Source organism: Lampetra planeri, chromosome 3 (assembly GCF_965212315.1).
Source record: "Lampetra planeri chromosome 3, kcLamPlan1.2.h2, whole genome shotgun sequence".
In the NCBI taxonomy this organism is placed as follows: Eukaryota; Metazoa; Chordata; class Hyperoartia; order Petromyzontiformes; family Petromyzontidae; genus Lampetra; species Lampetra planeri.
The window spans coordinates 22074781-22091695 of NC_136109.1; the positions used below are offsets into that span (position 1 = coordinate 22074781).

Sequence of the window (16915 nt, forward strand, 5' to 3'; positions counted from 1 at the left end):
GGAATTATACGCATATACGTCAGAATCCTCCGTTTAAAGTGCACACTGCAGAATGTTGAGAGTGGGCTTGGGCAGGACACATCGCTGGAAGGGATGAAGACAGGCGGACAAGAGTAACATAGGAGTGGCAGTTAAAGACGGGAACATTCTAGATTTGAAGCTTTCGTGACTGCAAGGATTCATACTCTTAGTTTTTTCGGTAAAGTCACGTAGGTAAAAAATGAAATTAATTATTATTATGAAATTATTATTATTTTATTTTTATTAATTTTACAGACGGGAACATGCTCGATAGGATGTCTACCATGGAAATGGAGTGATGACATCAACCCGTGTGGAGGTGCAAGACCTATGTCTAAAGTGTAAGACAGTAAGATGGTTTTGGAAGGCCTTGCTCCAACAGTGGATTGATCATGGCTGCTGATGATAACGATGAGTATTTTATAGACAACGATTATGTGCACATTTTAAAACCACATAACAAATAGTATTGCACATACATAGAATGTTGACCATTGTGAAGCAGTAACGCATTAATATTCCACCAGGATTACTAGGGATACATTTATATACACAGAAGGCACTCTTGGTTGAGCCCTGTCGAGCCTAATGCACACCAGAAAGTCCGAGTAGTCTTGTTTCATTGTTTAAAACAAGAAAATAAACGGCTCAACACAATGTACATGTCAGACAGCTCAACAGATGTGGCTTGAGACCGTCTATAAATGATGGCTGGTAGGCGGTTTGGATTCCCCGGGAGTATAGTTTCATGGCAAAGTAGATATTTAAGCCGTTTAAAAAGTGCTATAATCGGGGAGGGATGCTGTGGTTGGGTTGGGGAAAGATGGGGGGAGGGTGTGTGGGCAGATGCCGTATCTTTGCACACAATGGTACTCCCATCTGCTTCAATGCCTCAGAAAGAAAATGCCCTTTGTGGGTTGCATGGAAGCTAGCCGGGGAGCACAGGTGTAGAACATTTGTTTGGAATGCCGTATTTTATGCAGAGGGTGAAAGAGGGGGTTAACACATTTCCCTCTTACCTCTCACCCTCACCTCGTGCCCTGCTCCTGCCCACATCATTTGGAGGCAGGTTAATTTAAATAGAGTTTGAGTGAAATGTCACCCAAAATTAACCATTTCAACTGTAATACGTTCAATGCATCAACGGTTTGAGAACTATGAATGATCATGCACTTTCTTTTTGCTTTATACAGCTGTTACATAACCAGAAGCTTGAATCCATGAAATAGTGGACTTTGAACACTTGGCCTCAAAGAAAATAAACCAAAGAACATTTGATTGCTTGGCAATTATGTTTTCTTTGTCCTTTGGTTAACAAAGTTCTAAATATATATACGATGTACTCTATTGTAATGCCATATTATAATAATAGCAGTCGATGTTCCCTCTGCGTTGTTACTGCCTGTGCTACAACAATAATCGCCGCGTTTCCATAGCCCATCTTACTTTAACATTCCCCTTAAATAACGTGGAAGAATATTCAAATTGGCTCACGTTTCGGAAACAATCCCAGTACCAAAACGGTATTCAATATTTAGGTTAAGAAAATTATGCTTAGACCAGTCAGTATAAAAATTTCCATCTCAAACAAAAGTATGATTAATGAGACAAAAAAATGTTTTAAAGCACATTTAAAAAACAAATATTTTTCTTCCCAGCAGCAAGAATGGTGAAATAGTAAGGTTAGTAACCACACTGTGCAAGTAACTGGACTGAGACCGATATGACAATAGTGGCAACAATAGACTGGGAAAGAGACACGTAAAAAGGGTGTATTATGCTTGCATTTCAATGTTCGCACGTCACACCTGAACCTTACCTGTGGCGTTGCAAAGGTGAACAAGCAAAGCAGCGGTATCAGCCCATCCATGGCTAGAGGACGTTCGCATAAGCACACAAGAGCCACCTGTCCATTCCACACCCTTTACACCTGCACGCAACCGCAACACAAACAGCGTTTACAATCGTCGAGCAAACCCCCGTCATTACAGACGCGGCGACTGACTCCGATGCAAATCGCGCCGCTAGGCAGGCATACAAATTGGGTCGGGTGGGGACACAAATAAAGTGGCTCGCGGCAGAAGAGGGACCAACCAAACGTGAGTCGTTTACACTCAAACTCGCACACAAACGGTGTAAATTAAAAGCACGCGTCTTTGTTCACATGTAACCAAAATACCACAACACCGGTAGATTTCAAAAGAGGGACAGAAAGAGAGTGCGGGAGAAACTCACTCCAAAACTGCACATTTATGAAAATTAACTACAAGAAATAAAAATATACAAAGCATATTTTTTTTGGGTAAAACACACACGCAGGACTTAACAATGCTTTGTACTCAAGCCAGCAAAAAAAACTTACAATTAATTCCTCCTCCTCCTCGTGGTGTTCAGCGTGTCCTGCGCGGACTGGTAACCCGGCCCAGGACTGGTGTCATATGGTACACGACTGGGAGACGTCTCTTCTGTAAATCAGGCAGGTATCAAGTAAGGGCTGGTTTGTCCCCCTTGATAGAGGAGGAGACAATACCCGCCTCTATGTATTGTGTCTCCCTGCAAGCCCTGCCTCGGGTGAGGGCAGCACCAGCAAGAGAGAAGAGATCCTCCCCGCTGGGATGCTGCTGCTGCAAACTGCGCGTGGTTGAGGGAGTGCAACGGGGCAGTGCGCTGTGTCGTTTCCTGCGCACTCAAAAAAGGTTTAGCGGTTGTGGCTCTTTTGCGCAGTCGGGTTTCCGCGTTTTATTTAGCTCCGCTTGCCCCTACCCCTCTTGTCCTAACCCCCCCCCATCTCCCTCCCTCCTATCCTCCCATCCCACGCCTCCAACCAACCAACCAACCCCCACCCACCCATCCACCACCCCCCCACCAGGTCCATCTACCGGCCCGGAGGAATGACATACTGACGCTGCGCAAGCGATTGGTGGGTGAGACTGAACTGCAACGTGAAGAGTGTGGTTTGTCTTGTTGGGGGGTGGGGTGCGTGCGTGGGTAGGTCGAGCGAGCGAGCGAGAGGGGGACAGGCAAAGGGGATGTGGAGCCCCGCCTCGCCGGGGGCTCGGGAGGGGCCCAGAGGGCACGCGTGTGACCGTGACTCGAGTCACGGCAACTGAACACGGAGCCAGCGCGCGAGAGAGAGAGAGGCGCTTAAGAGGCGCGCTCACCTCTGCACCGCAGGGCTTCCCTCAAAAGACTCCGCCAGTCCCACCGTTTGCCAGTGGTTTTTTTTGTTGTTGTTGCTTTCAAGGCTAATTCATTCTCGCTCGCATTCTCTCTCTCTCTCTGTTTTATGGTTGCGATTCGTGGTTTTTTTGTTTGTGTGTTTGATGTACGACGTTTCACTCCGCGTGCTGGATGGGAGCTTCTCCGGGAACTCCACGTGCCGGGGGAGAACGAAACGTCGGTCATCGTGGACGAACACCGCGTGCACAACCGCGAAAAAAAACCTATCCGGCAGTACCACTGGTTACACACGCGCTACGCGCCCGATGATTGGTAAACACGTGTACCTAATTGTGCGCGTGTGCTGCATATGGAGCCGCAGTGTATTTAATCGTGGGGTGCTTCGGGCATGCCAACCCAAGTTCGATTAACGCTCCAGGCCAATAACATTGGCGGGTATGTAAACATCGTCACTGGGGAGACAAAGGCGGCCGAGCGCTGTCGCCGGCTTCAATTCCCGGCCGTAGTAATAGGTGCTCGCAAACAACACTTGCCCCATCAGTCTTTGAAAGGCTGCACAGGTGAATGGTTCGCCTTTGTCCGGCGCGATGTTTTGAGAGCGCCGATTCAAAAATGCAACACCCGAGATGATGGTGCGCGCGTGTGCTTTACGTGCGTGGGTCCCGCGTGACTTGTTTACCAACCATCGGGCGTGCCGAGCGTGTTTACGACCCTCGTTTTACATGTTAACTGGGCGGACGTAAACGTGGACAGGCGGACCCTGCACCCCGCGTCGAAACGCACGTGATCGATGGATCTTTAGCGCCGGTGATAACGGCACTTTGGAGGCGAGGGTTGACGGATCTCGCACAAGCTTTGTGATACTCAACAAACCCCACCCCCCCAGGGGCTAACACGTGGCCAAGGAGATGACGGGAAAGCAAGTGGATTCGTGAACCCATCTGTGTGGATCTTAAAGTGTTTTTTCTTTAATCGGTTTTCACCGGTATTGCTGGTTGCCTCTCATACGCTATACACACTCTTTTCAAAAATATGAAATTGCCCAAACCTGCTGGTTGCAGGATCCTCGTCAAAATGGGTCTTGAGACTCGGGGAGCCGTTCCTTAAATGCGTTACATATCATATGCAGTCTTGTCAACTTGCATAGACTGTATTGTTGATGAAGGCGCCTACGAAGAAGATATTCCCAGGGCGGAAAGTCAACCAACGACAATCACCGAGTCCAATCATTATCGTCAGCCATGCTCAATCCACTGCTGGATGAAGGCCTCCGCCAAAACGTTGGCATCCCTCACGAACCTGCTATGTACAGGACTAACGAGACAAAGATCCCCCGTATAGCCTTAACAGACATTTTGGGGCGAGTGCTGTTAGCGAGCACCTATCAAGGCCGACACGACACACGCGGGAGGGGTCACTTGGTCAGCACCACGCCCGGCCGCCTTCGTCTTCCTCATGGCAATGTCTCGCGCATCGCACCAGGCATTGATTTTGGGCCGAGTCCACCTAGGGGAGTACGAACAATCCACCCAGCACCTCCACACGAGCTGCTCCCATTGCTCAATCTCACAGGACTGTGGTTAATGTTGACCAAATGCTGTCATTCCGCTAAATTGACTTAAAATCGCAACTACCAAGTGTACATTTTTCCTCGGCAGCGCCAAAGTCTGCCCACCGATGTATTTGACCCTCTCACTTCCTGGGGCCATTGCGACATCATGAGATCAATTGTCAACAGAGGAGTGCATTAGAGGTCATTTCTATGGAAATAGCAGCTTGCACACAGGCGCGCACGTGACCAACACAAATGTTTATGATTAGCACTCGGCAATTATAGCGGTTTTTGTTAATCAGCTTTTTTAAAGAACATTCTTTTTAGTGGACGTGTGGTTGGAGTATAGCGGCCCCGCAAATAGAACGCACCTGCACTTGCAATTAACATCAGGGGTCGAGACTCTTCTATTTGCTAAATGGGCGCCACGGTGGCGAAATGTTAACTACCTCGTCCGGTACACATGAGATCGTGGGTACGATCCCGACCCTGACGCCTGCAGTCACTGGCGGAGCCAGTGGGGGTGGGGTGGCACGTGCCCACCAATGATCCGATCGAAATCCCTAATTTCAGATAGTCTGAGTCCATAATTGGCAATAAGTATCGGCAAAGCAGTTATAAGTGACTCACAGAATTGTGCGCAGTTGCGTATACAGTTGACGACTTCCCTTGAAGGCAAACACCTTCAGCGAGCACGATGCCGATCACACACGGTTCGAATTCGACCCTCGATCGATGGCTGCGCCGTCGCCGCACACGCGTCGATTAAAAAGCAAGGGACAAGTCCTTACTTACTAACAACTCCTATCATTTTTCATTGCTGGAGGGGTTGCCCCCCCTACCTGAAAATCCTAGCTCCGCCGTTGCACCTGCTGCTGTATATTTGGAGTCTGCGGTGTCTCTCTCATGCTGGCGTGTATTTTTCTCCGGGTCCTCCGTTTTTTTTCTCTCTCCACATTTAAAAACGTGCGTTAAAGAGTATTTGGCTGCTATAAATTCCCACGTGACAAGCCACTTCGTTGAACTATCGTTTGTGGCCAGGTCGCTTCTGAAAAAGAGCAATACTGTCTAATCTCAGTGGGCCTTACCTGGTAAAATAAAAAAAAGTTAATAGGTGACACATGCCGCTCGAAAAGCATGGTGACCCGCGGTCAAGATTACCGACGGATTGGCAACCAAAGCATGCAACCCGCCTGGACAGGACATCCACCGAAGAGGGAGAGAAATGCAATCGGCTTGTGTGATGGAATGTTGCATCGACTGACCGTGGGTGGTGGCGACGGCTCCGGGGAGGTCCGGCAATGCATACATCATAGCTGCTGCTGCTGCTGATGATGAGTATGATGACAATGCCGATAGCAACGTGTATAAATGTCTTAAATCAGGACAAGGTCAGGAAGGATCTTCGTTCTGCAGAATACCTCAACAGATCATTCGCGTCTGGCGGGAGCGGTGGCGCTGCGGTCTGCGCACTCCCCCCCCCCTACACACCTGGCCACCTGAGTTCCATACCTAGCCACGGCTATCGCCAGTGGCGAGTGATAACTGAAGTGGTCCTGGGTGCCTTGCCTTCACTAACCTGCACTTAGCAACGCGACGTTTGGTCAAACAAGTCCCATGGACTCGCACCTCCGACTGGCACGATACTGAGCGAAAGAAGTTATACATACATACAGACACTGCTTTGGCGGGCGTTTATCCAGCAGCGGATTGACAAGACGGGAAACAACTTTGAAGCGATCTTAATTTTAGAACTTTCGTGACTGCAGGAATTATTATTTGTTTCTTTCGGTTAAGTCACGTCTAAAGATAAAATAATAAATTAAATTAAATAATAGAATACGACGTTTCGATTGCAACACAAGCAATCATCATCAGGTATAATGAAATAGCGACATAAAATCTAACCAGAAAACTATAGACAGACATATTAGCAGACAGATATCACCAAGATACATAGCGAGAGCAACACAGGTAACAGAGAGGGGTGATCGTCTCTGTGTGGTGGCCTTAAATAGACAAAGGGGGGGGCGGAGGCAGAGAGAGGGAGGAGGGTTAGATAAAAAATTAGCATATCAATGAGTGATATGCTAATTTTTTCTCTAACCCTCCTCCCTCTCTCTGCCTCCGCCCCCCCTCTGTCTATTTAAGGCCACCACACAGAGACGATCACCCCTCTCTGTTACCTGTTTGCTCTCGCTATGTATCTTGGTGATATCTGTCTGCTAATATGTCTGTCTATAGTTTTCTGGTTAGATTGTATGTCGCTATTTCATTATACCTGATGATGATTGCTTGTGTTGCAATCGAAACGTCGTATTCTATTATTTAATTTAATTTATTATTTTATCTTTAGACGTGACTTAACCGAAAGAAACAAATAATAACTTTGAAGCGTTGTAAGGTGCTTTCTTTCTCGACAGGTCATCAGCCAAATATGGAAATTCCACGTGCATATGGCGGGACCAGTACGTTTATTAACTTCCCATCGAAGGTGCTCTCGCTCACCTGGTCGCCCGCGTACGGCGCGAAAGAAGTTTGACATACATCGTACACACGCTGAAGAAATCAGCTCGTGAGCAGGTGCGGGCGAATTGTTACATCGAGAGACGGCGACCACTCAGGGTGGGAGGCCTTCAGGCAGCAGTGGATTGATTATGACTGATGATGATTTAAATTTTGATTTAAGGCTTTCGTGACTGCAGGGATTCATCTTCTTGGTTCTTTCGGTAAAGTCACGTAGAAGGGAAGTAATAAAATAAATAAAAATAAAACATACTAAAAATTATTATCGACAGACCTGGTTTTCACCTGAGGACGGCTGCTTGCGTTGTGGCCGAAACGTCGTGAGAATAATTGTATTATGTTTTATTTTTATTATTTTATTACTTCCCTTCTACGTGACTTTACCGAAAGAACCAAGAAGACTGATGATGATGATGGAGGAGGAGGAATGACTGGCTGAATCAACTCTTGTCGGGATTTGAACTCTAGATCGTATTTATGATTGGGAGCTTTAATGATTAGCTCCACTAATTGAACTGGTATGCGGGCTATTAAACGTTACTGAGAGCCATTAGATGAATGTGCAATTAGAAATGACGCAATTAGTAATAATTACGCGTCGCACATTGCGATGAAGTGCAATTTATTAAGAATGTGTTTCGCTTCTGCTTCATTAACCAGCCCAGGGTGTTTAGTCCGTTACATCTTAATATGTTCGTATTCAAATGGTGAACGTTAGGGTTTATAAACATTCGACGGCTTATGATCAAATCACCCGTATTGCCGGGCGATGGTGGCTATGCAACGTGGCGTGTAAGCCAAGCACTGTGTGGAGGCAGCAACGGGAGTCGGAGGATCATAGACGAATGTTGTGACTACTTCATACTCCTTGGTTCTTTCGGTAAAGTGACGTAGGTAGAAAAATAAAATAAATAATAATTTACTTTATTTTTCTATAAAAATAGAAAACTGAAATAAATTATAGTATATAATAATTTACTTTAATACAATAAATAATCATTTCTTTCATTTTACATTTATTTTATTTAACTAGAAAAATCATATTAATATTATACAAAAAAAAATACTTCATTTTAATAAAATAAATTATTTTATTCATTCTAGAAAAATAAAATAACCATTTATATATTTTCTTTTTCTACCTACGTGACTTTACCGAAAGAACCAAAGAGTATGGATTCCTGCAGTCACGAAAGCTGCAAATCAAGATTGTGATACCTCCTCCTCCTCCTACCCGCGGGGCTTCGATGAGATATGCCATACCCTGGCTTGCCAGGAGAAGGCAGTACAGCAAAAAAAATGTGGACTCACCTGTTCCGTCTGGACGTGCCAGGAGTTTTGAGTGTTGCTCGCTCGCTCGCTCGCACGCGTGGGGGTTTCTCCAGATGCTCCGATTACCTCCCGCATGTAACCACGCATTTATTGGGTGAAAACATCTTAATGTATAGGGGACCGCGGGGTTTGGGCAGTTGTTGGAGCCGGACCACCTCGCGGCTGCCATCCCACGTGTCTGTCTTTCACCGCGCCTCCCTAGTAGTGCGCGCTACAAGCTGAAATGATTATTTTCACGATTACCTCGTTTAAAAGAAAAAAGAAAAAACCACTCAGCTCGTGGTCATAGTGTGGAAGAAATATTCCGCCTATTTTATAGAAGGGCCTCGCGGAGCAGCAGTGCAGGAAATAATTTGACAATCTGGAGCTGTTTGAAAAGCAATGTGCCAGGAAATTTCATTCTTAACCAACATCAACAGACGCGAATGGTTTTCTGTATTGGTAGGGCGGCCTACGTGCATGCAAAGAACCCAACACGTGTTCGTGTTTAACAATGGAATGGGGAGCTCTGTAATGCTGGATTCTCCCAACTTTAACAAGGCGACTATGAGCCAAGGACAAAATGAAGCAAGACACCAAATTGTAAGACTTAAAAGTGTTTTCGAAAAACAATGGATAACTCCAGGGTGGATATTGCAATATTTCAAGAATGATATATGAGGTAAATTGGTCCATCTGTCAATTCGCATTTTACAACAATCAAATGAAGCACATTGTACAAGGTTTTTTATATATATAAAAGCTCTAGCAGCCCAGGGCTAGGAGCCAACATAAAAATGCTCTCCATGCATCACATGAACAAATACGTAATGTTAAGTGCAGGCGTAATTCTAAATGTTGACTTTTCTATTAGGCCCATTATTTTAGTAATTTAATAAGCGTTTAACAGCTAAATTGTTGTGTTAGTAAATTAACCTGACATCAAAGTCAATTACCGTGTATTCACAAAGATGCGCCCAATATAATTATTTTGTATTACGCTCACTTCCAATAAACACAAAGATCCTATTTTACACAATTGAACACTGAAGATCTGTGTTTAAATAATGTATACTTGACTTAACTAGTTGTTTTAAGCGGTTATTCAGCTGCTCTAAACATCGTGGTTAGGTAAACAACCTCACTGGAAGGGAACTTAATTAGAAGCCACTCAGAGGCAAAGAAGAATTATTTTTGAAATGGTGCTTGCAGTCCCACAATTTTCCTGTGCCTGGACTAGCAATGGAATGCACTGTGAAGAAGGCATAGCTATTGGGGTCCACTCTTTTTTTTATATAAATAATTGTGCGGTCAAATTATACGCGTTCTAGGCTCTGAATTAAACAACATGAGTAGTAGCTTTTGATTCATTATCATTCAAACGAATCGTAGACCTTTTTTCAAGATGTGTTACCATCCCATGTATATTTTTAATAAGTAAAATAACAGGATCGGTGGCACAGTGGTTGGCGCAATGCACGATGAGTTTAATTCCCATGAGAGACCGGGTGATTTCAGAAGCCTCTTCACCAATCCGCGTGGTTAAATACAGTCAAACCACCGCCATACCTGGCACGGCGTGGGGAGACCTTAATCCTGGACTGGATTGACGAAGGGCAGTGCATTGTTCCATCACAGCGTTATAAGTTACACAAAACTGCTATTGGAAACCTGGTGTTGGTATGCTGCACGCTTTCTGCGATTTTCCGACTAAAGTTAGAATGTTAAGTGGAAACAGAAATTGACCGTCTTGTATCTTTCACAGCTTTAACTTTAGCATTCGGAACATGCCCTTGCAGCGTAAGGAAATGAAAACAAAATTAGTAACCGCAGCGCGGGTGCTAGAAAACATATCTTAGACAACGATACGGCCACTTGTAAATGGGGGCATGAAATAGCACCCGCATTTAATGTTGAGCTATAATATGAGATATATTTAGCAGGTTTCAACATCACAGGCAACGCGGTCACTGAAATTGTATTTGAAGTCGCATTGATTGACTTGTGTGGGTTAACGACGATTGCACTGCTCCCATCTCAGTAATTTGGGCTTAACTCGAACCTCCGAGGCTGAAATTTCAACAATTGTGTTTGGCCTTTGTACCCAGTTTGTGGGCCGCTCCCAAGGTGAGTCACCGAGGAGGGTAAAACTAAAGCTTAAAAAAGCACCCAGCAACCCATAATCTGGGCCACAACCACCACAGTGCAACGTTCCAGTGCGGTGCATGGTGAACGTCAACTCACTGCTCAGTGAGTGCCTCCTCATGCTGTGCCGATCATGGGGGTTACTTGACCATATTTCACCACGCTGGTCAGTGCGGGGAGCATAGACATGGGAGCGTAGTGCAGTGCAATGTGTGTAGGGTTTATTTCCCCCCTCACACTGCCCGCCTGCTGCCAATGTAGCTCCACAGTAGTCTACAACACCTGTTATGTGCACGTCAAATCTCAGAAGCTAAGCAGGTTCAAAACCTGCTTAGCTTCTGAGATTTGACAATATCGGGCACATTCCAGGTGATTTGGTAAAAGACGTATGGTGTATTATTCCTTTGAAAACTAAATTAATCTTTATAAATGTATGCTTGGAGGTAAACCAAATTGCTATTTTAATTCCTGGGATTTTAATGTAGCATAATGTACATAGAGGCCTTCATTGAAATGCATTCTGTAATAGTACACATCTAATACATGTTTTTGTTTTATATATATCCTTGACACATGTAAAATCCGATTCAATGGACGCATCATAAGTGCATCATGGAGGTTTATCAGCTGAAACAGGTTTGTTCAGTTGCTTGTTCTTTATTTTTATTTTTCTGTAAGTGTGAGCACGTAGGTGTTCTGCGTTCTTCAGCATCACATGCTCTGTGTCAGATCTCCTGGATGTTTGCTACGTAAGTAAGGTTCACACTTCAGCTGCAAGTTTATAAATGCCCACGTTTTTACAATCGCATCATCAGCAGCCATGGTCTATCCACTGTTGGATGAAGGCTTCCTTCATTCCCCACCATTCCTCGCAGTCGTACAGTGCAACAAGTCCATCTGGCTAATGTGTAGGTGCTGAATCTTGCTGTTGCATCTTCGTGGTAGTCGTCCTGTCGTGAATGTTCTCTCCTTTTGCTACCACTCCACCCCATCAGTCCCGGCTCTCGGCTATCATCTTATCTCGCGACCTGTCCTGCTCCAAGTCCCACTTGCTTTTTTTTACCAAAGTCAATATTATATTCACCCTGTTTGTGTTCCTCTTTCCATCTCTCAGTGCCACCCCACGTTTGTTTGCACATTTTTGTTTGCTTTTGTATTCCATTTCTTTGACAGTATCCATGTTTCCATATCACGGGTAATATGCATTGATTGAGAACGTTATTACTGAGGCACATCGGCTGTTGCGTTGCATTCTCTGATTAATTTTTTCAAAAGCACTTCAACCTGCCCTCGCTCACCTCTTCATTTCATCATTTTGGTTCCAGCCTACATGAGATCATTTAATTAGGTAAACATACTCCGATGAGATTTTAATTTGTGCCACTTCAACAATTGCACATATATAAAACATTGTATCTGCAATACATATACTTCCACAACATAAGAATCAATATTATGGATAGTCACTTTTCTTAAAATAAGAAATTGACCAAAGTAAGGACATTACAACACTTATCATCAGTCTATTGTGACTCAATGGAAATATCACTAAGCATATCTGGAGCAGGTGCATGTTGTTTATTATAGTACTCAGTTATTGTCTGCCAGGTACATAGCAATCCAATACTTCCCGTTAACCGTTGGCTCCGTGTATGGGTTATGAATGTGGATACATCTCAAAATAGCTCTTGGGCCGTCGGACATTCGTTACCTGCCAATATGGTCCTAAGAAGATTACAATGCTCAGCATCAACCTGCTACGACCTGAATTCATTTTCGAGCATCCCCATCCAGTGAGCTTGCGTGTTGGCCGTGCATGCCACTTCATTTGGCACCGACCTGGTTTCTAAGTATATGTTGAGTTTGAGATGCTGACAGAGGCCGACACCTAAAATGGCAATCGTGTGCTCATCAACATGTGAAAAACATCCGCTAAGAGCCTCACCTCCAACAGAGCACAGGACATCTATTTTGAGCGTCTTGTTTCTATACAGATGGAAATGACCAATGCTGATTTTAAATTCCACGTATTGCTGATGCACAATTTAAAAAATACAATTGTTTTACGTGGCAACACACTACCGTGGCATCCTGCCATCTAGTGCTAAAAAAACAAAATGCAGAATATTTTAAAAATTCATGAAGCATCGCAGTATAATGGTAAAATATTCACAGGTGAAGCACTTTCTAAACAAGTGCTGTATAATGTGTGTCGCCGCTTTAAATAAGTATGCAGCTAGCACAATAATGGACACTGCTCTGAAAGCGGAGGGCAAAGTACGAAAGCAGAGCACAATTTATATGAAGCCTCCAAAAAACAGGAAGAGAAGGAGAGACAGGACATAGAAATAAAACGCCTATCAACAGATGAGAATTACACAGAACTGCCAGAATAAATGTATAATAATGATATTCATCACCTCAGATTTGCTGGTGACACTCAATATATCGACCACGAAACAACTGACAAAACCAACACAGAAGACTGCAGATGTTTGGCTCAACTTTGCAGCTTTCGAAACAAAAGTCATGTACAACAAGTTCAATAAACATGGATATAATTGCTGGAGGGACACAGCTGGAAAATGAAACGGACTGCATACTTAAGGCAATTGTTGAAATCAGTCCGGGATCAAGAGGACGAACACAAATTCGAGACAGGAAAGTAAGCTGGCTTGAGTAAGTACGTCCGGTTAGCACGGTTGGATACGTACGGTGTTTGGGCAGGACACTTCTTGAGAAAGGGAGGATGGCTGGTGGACGAGACTGGTGAGAGAATTACGTCTTACAAAAAAGATGAAAGAATAAATGAACTCATGTGCCAGAGCAAGATGGATCATGACACCTCGTGCCCATATGAGATGGAGTTATTCATCCAGCAACATGTGTATTCTGGCTAAATATGATGAATAACATCACAAGTTCACCGAGTATAATAATTGTTGGAGGGACACGACTCGAAAGCAACGGTGTGTATCGACCTGGGCTAATCGTTGAAGGTGGATAAAGATCATCACGATCAAATGACAAGACGGGCAAGAGCCGAATGGAGAGCTTTTTTCAAACTGAATTTCATTATAAAAAGCCACATACAGCACCAATGTGCTTCAAGAAGAATGTTTTCGTTCAGTGCACATTACTTGCTATGACATCTTGATCATATGGTCCGTCACGGACAGAGAAAATTGTGCAAAGGCTGAAATATGAGTGAAGCATGGAGAGATGCATATGTAAAGGGGAGCCGACACGAGATTGCAGGGGTCTCCTCCTTTATTCCTTTTCTTCCGTTCACACCTGTCCCCAGCCGTCCCAATCTCGTTCCCGCCAAAGGCCCCTTCTTCCCGCCCGTTCTCTCCTTACATCTCCTCGATCACCCCTCCCACTAACCCATCTATTGGTGGGAATCCTTCCCCTGACACCCCTACACATGTTAGGAATTATGCTCAGAGACAGAAAGAGGAAAACACGTGGACCAGAAAACAAAACACAAATGAGAGACATCCTATTGACTATTAAGGAAAGGGGGTTTGGGCAGGACACATCCCCAAAAGGAACGTTGGCCGATGGTGATGGAATGGCACCCAAAGGAGAGAAATTAGCCACGGCGATGACCACCGCAAACGTGGAGCAATGATATCAACACATGCTGAAGAAGAACATGTAAATCGTTGCATAACAGGGCTGTAAGGGATGACATCGGTGCGAGGAAACCTTTAACGAGCAGTGAATAGAGCATGGCTGATGATGAAGAATGCATTATGATGGACGATGGTGTGTAATATCTAACTCTACACAATCATTTTGCTGAATCTTGCACGGTGGGTTTAGAAATGACCTTTAGTATTGGACAAAAGAGATCACGTACAGAGGGGCAAGGTCATCCGTGACAATTTTACAGCGCTAAAATGTCTAAATGGCTCAGAATATGCTTGTTACCTCGGGATGATCATCCCAAGTGAAACAAGCAGTGCGTGATGCATGCGCCTCGTAATATATTAAAATGCCATGTCACCTTCTACGTGTGGACATGTCAGACGCAGCACGCCATTTACTGTACAGCTCACTGCTCTATATTTTTTTATTTCCTATCCAAAAAGGATAATCCAAAGGAGGTGGAGTGGTGGTGCAGAGGTTAGTGTACTGCACTTTGAACCCGGCTACCAGAGTTCAACTCCCAGCCACAGCAACCTTGGTGAGATTCATCCGAATCGGTGCGAAGCCGCGTGGTGCAGCTGTCCGATGTGCAGGCGGTGCAACTGCACCGAGAGCCAACGGGATGGAAGGGGCCAGCTTCTGGGCCACAAAGAGAGTACACATTGAGTGGCCGACCCTATTTCATTATTTGCACCAGGGACCATGCCAACCACGCTACAACAACCTCATTCGCCACTAAGTGGTGACGTCACCACGGCGCTTGTGCCAGGCTATGTGCACTTCAAGGCCACGTGAAGTGTCGAACGCCCGCTGGCAGGTCACGGGAGAGACCCAAGTGCCATGGGTTGACTGACTGCGATGACTGGCAGATGCACCACCTGTGCCCCCTGCTGAGCCAACTTGTTGTTTTATCAGCCCGGCACTCCGCTCTTTGTTATGAGCGTCACTCCTCTGCCCCCCGTTGTTGCTGGAGGGCGACTGCCTCCAACTTCCCAGTAGCAGCGTCCTTCACGAGCCTCCTCCATAGAGGCCGATCTTGACACCACTGGTCCCAGTCATTGGCAAGTCCACCCAACTCCATCTCTTCTCTGGCGGGACCCACTGGTCACCAAGTCGTCCTGATCAGCGTGGTGAAGTATCCTCAAGAAGTTAATTTAAAGTGACTGCATTTTTTTATTATCAAAAAGGGTTTGCGCCATTTGAGCAATGGCCAGGATATTGGCATCAGCGGCGTCGACTAAGAGCAGTTAATCTTTTTTTAACAAATAACACTCGGTTAAACAAGATCATGATGTCCACATTGGAGGGAACTTCGTTTCTAAAATATGGCACTTCATATGAACCACAATGTGGGCTTGCTGCAAAGATGCCAAGTATGGAATGTCAAGAGGAGATTCAAAACATAACACATTTGTTCAAAGTTTGTTTCCATGAATTTCTATTCCAATTATAACTACAGGAGGTTCGTTTATAAAATATGGCACTTCATATGAAACACAATGTAAGCTTGCTGCAAAGATGCCAAGTATGGAATGTCAAGAGGAGATGCGAAACATAAAACAGTTGTTAAAAGATGTTTCAATGAATTTCTATTTCAATTGTAACTTCGGCATATGTAATAATATAAGTTAATATTATAAACTAAGGGTTGTTCAGGGGCGCCTGCACACGAACGACGCATTCACGCAAGGACCCGATGCTCCGTTTTGAAGTTTTAAAATGAAACATCTTTGAATTGTATTATGTTTTGAATTAGACAGTTGTATATCTTCATTAAAAGCTTGTCATTTTACATCTGGAAGACTTAATTGAAAAGGACATTTCGTGTGAAATTTCTCTCGTCGTTAAGTAGATGGCCTTGCTGGGGGGTTCGGTTCGATGTGCACTTTCACCTGTTTGGGATTGCGGGATCGAGATTAGGCGACACGGAGCTGCTGGCCGTGCGAGAAGACCGCCGTCTGCAGATCGATTCCAATGTAAAATGAACGTCTGTCCCTGCGCCTCCGTCGTTCATGCAGTGGGCGCGTAGGTTTGCAGTGCCCCCTGCATGAAAACGACGGAAAGTGCAGCGTTCATCACAGATAAAGTTGTGCGCTTATTTAAGAGTATAATAATATTTCTCACGTTATATTTTAGTGGAAATATGGTAATCAAATAACTCTGCAATTATAACTATCTGACACGAGATGGCAGAAGAGTGCAGTAAGGCCATGCAGTCGACGAGAAGCGTTAATGTATCATGGGACCTCCTTTGCCCCTTTTTACTGGCAGCAAAACAGGTGTTTAAATGTTAAAACACCAATCTGTAACCTTTTACAAGGAATAATATCTGCATTAACCACAATAAAGGAGGGCCCATGATGTAGCTGCCCAACCCGATCTCTCATTACTCTGATAGTGCATTGTCTTTGTGCTGTTCGCCTTTTGGCGTCCTCTGGTCTAGCACCAATTGAGACGAGGCTCGAAAGAAAGCTGTCTCTGGTGTGGACCAATCAGTTTCAAAGACAATGCATATATTATCAGAGT

General features: G+C 44.7%; 1 protein-coding gene across 2 annotated transcripts in view; it reads right to left on the reverse strand.

Moving 5' to 3' along the window:
* The window catches only part of LOC144741157 (ADAMTS-like protein 1), a 108730-nt gene extending 105978 nt beyond the window's left edge, over positions 1-2752 (reverse strand). For both annotated transcript variants that reach the window (XM_078623784.1, XM_078623783.1), the window contains exons 1-2: positions 2384-2752; positions 1841-1951 (exon numbers count right to left, since the gene is read on the reverse strand). In XM_078623784.1, the coding sequence (XP_078479910.1) occupies positions 1841-1891 (51 nt within the window). In that variant the 5' untranslated portion in view covers positions 1892-1951; positions 2384-2752. The remainder of the gene's footprint in view (positions 1-1840; positions 1952-2383) is intronic.
* Positions 2753-16915: the final 14163 nt, after the last annotated feature.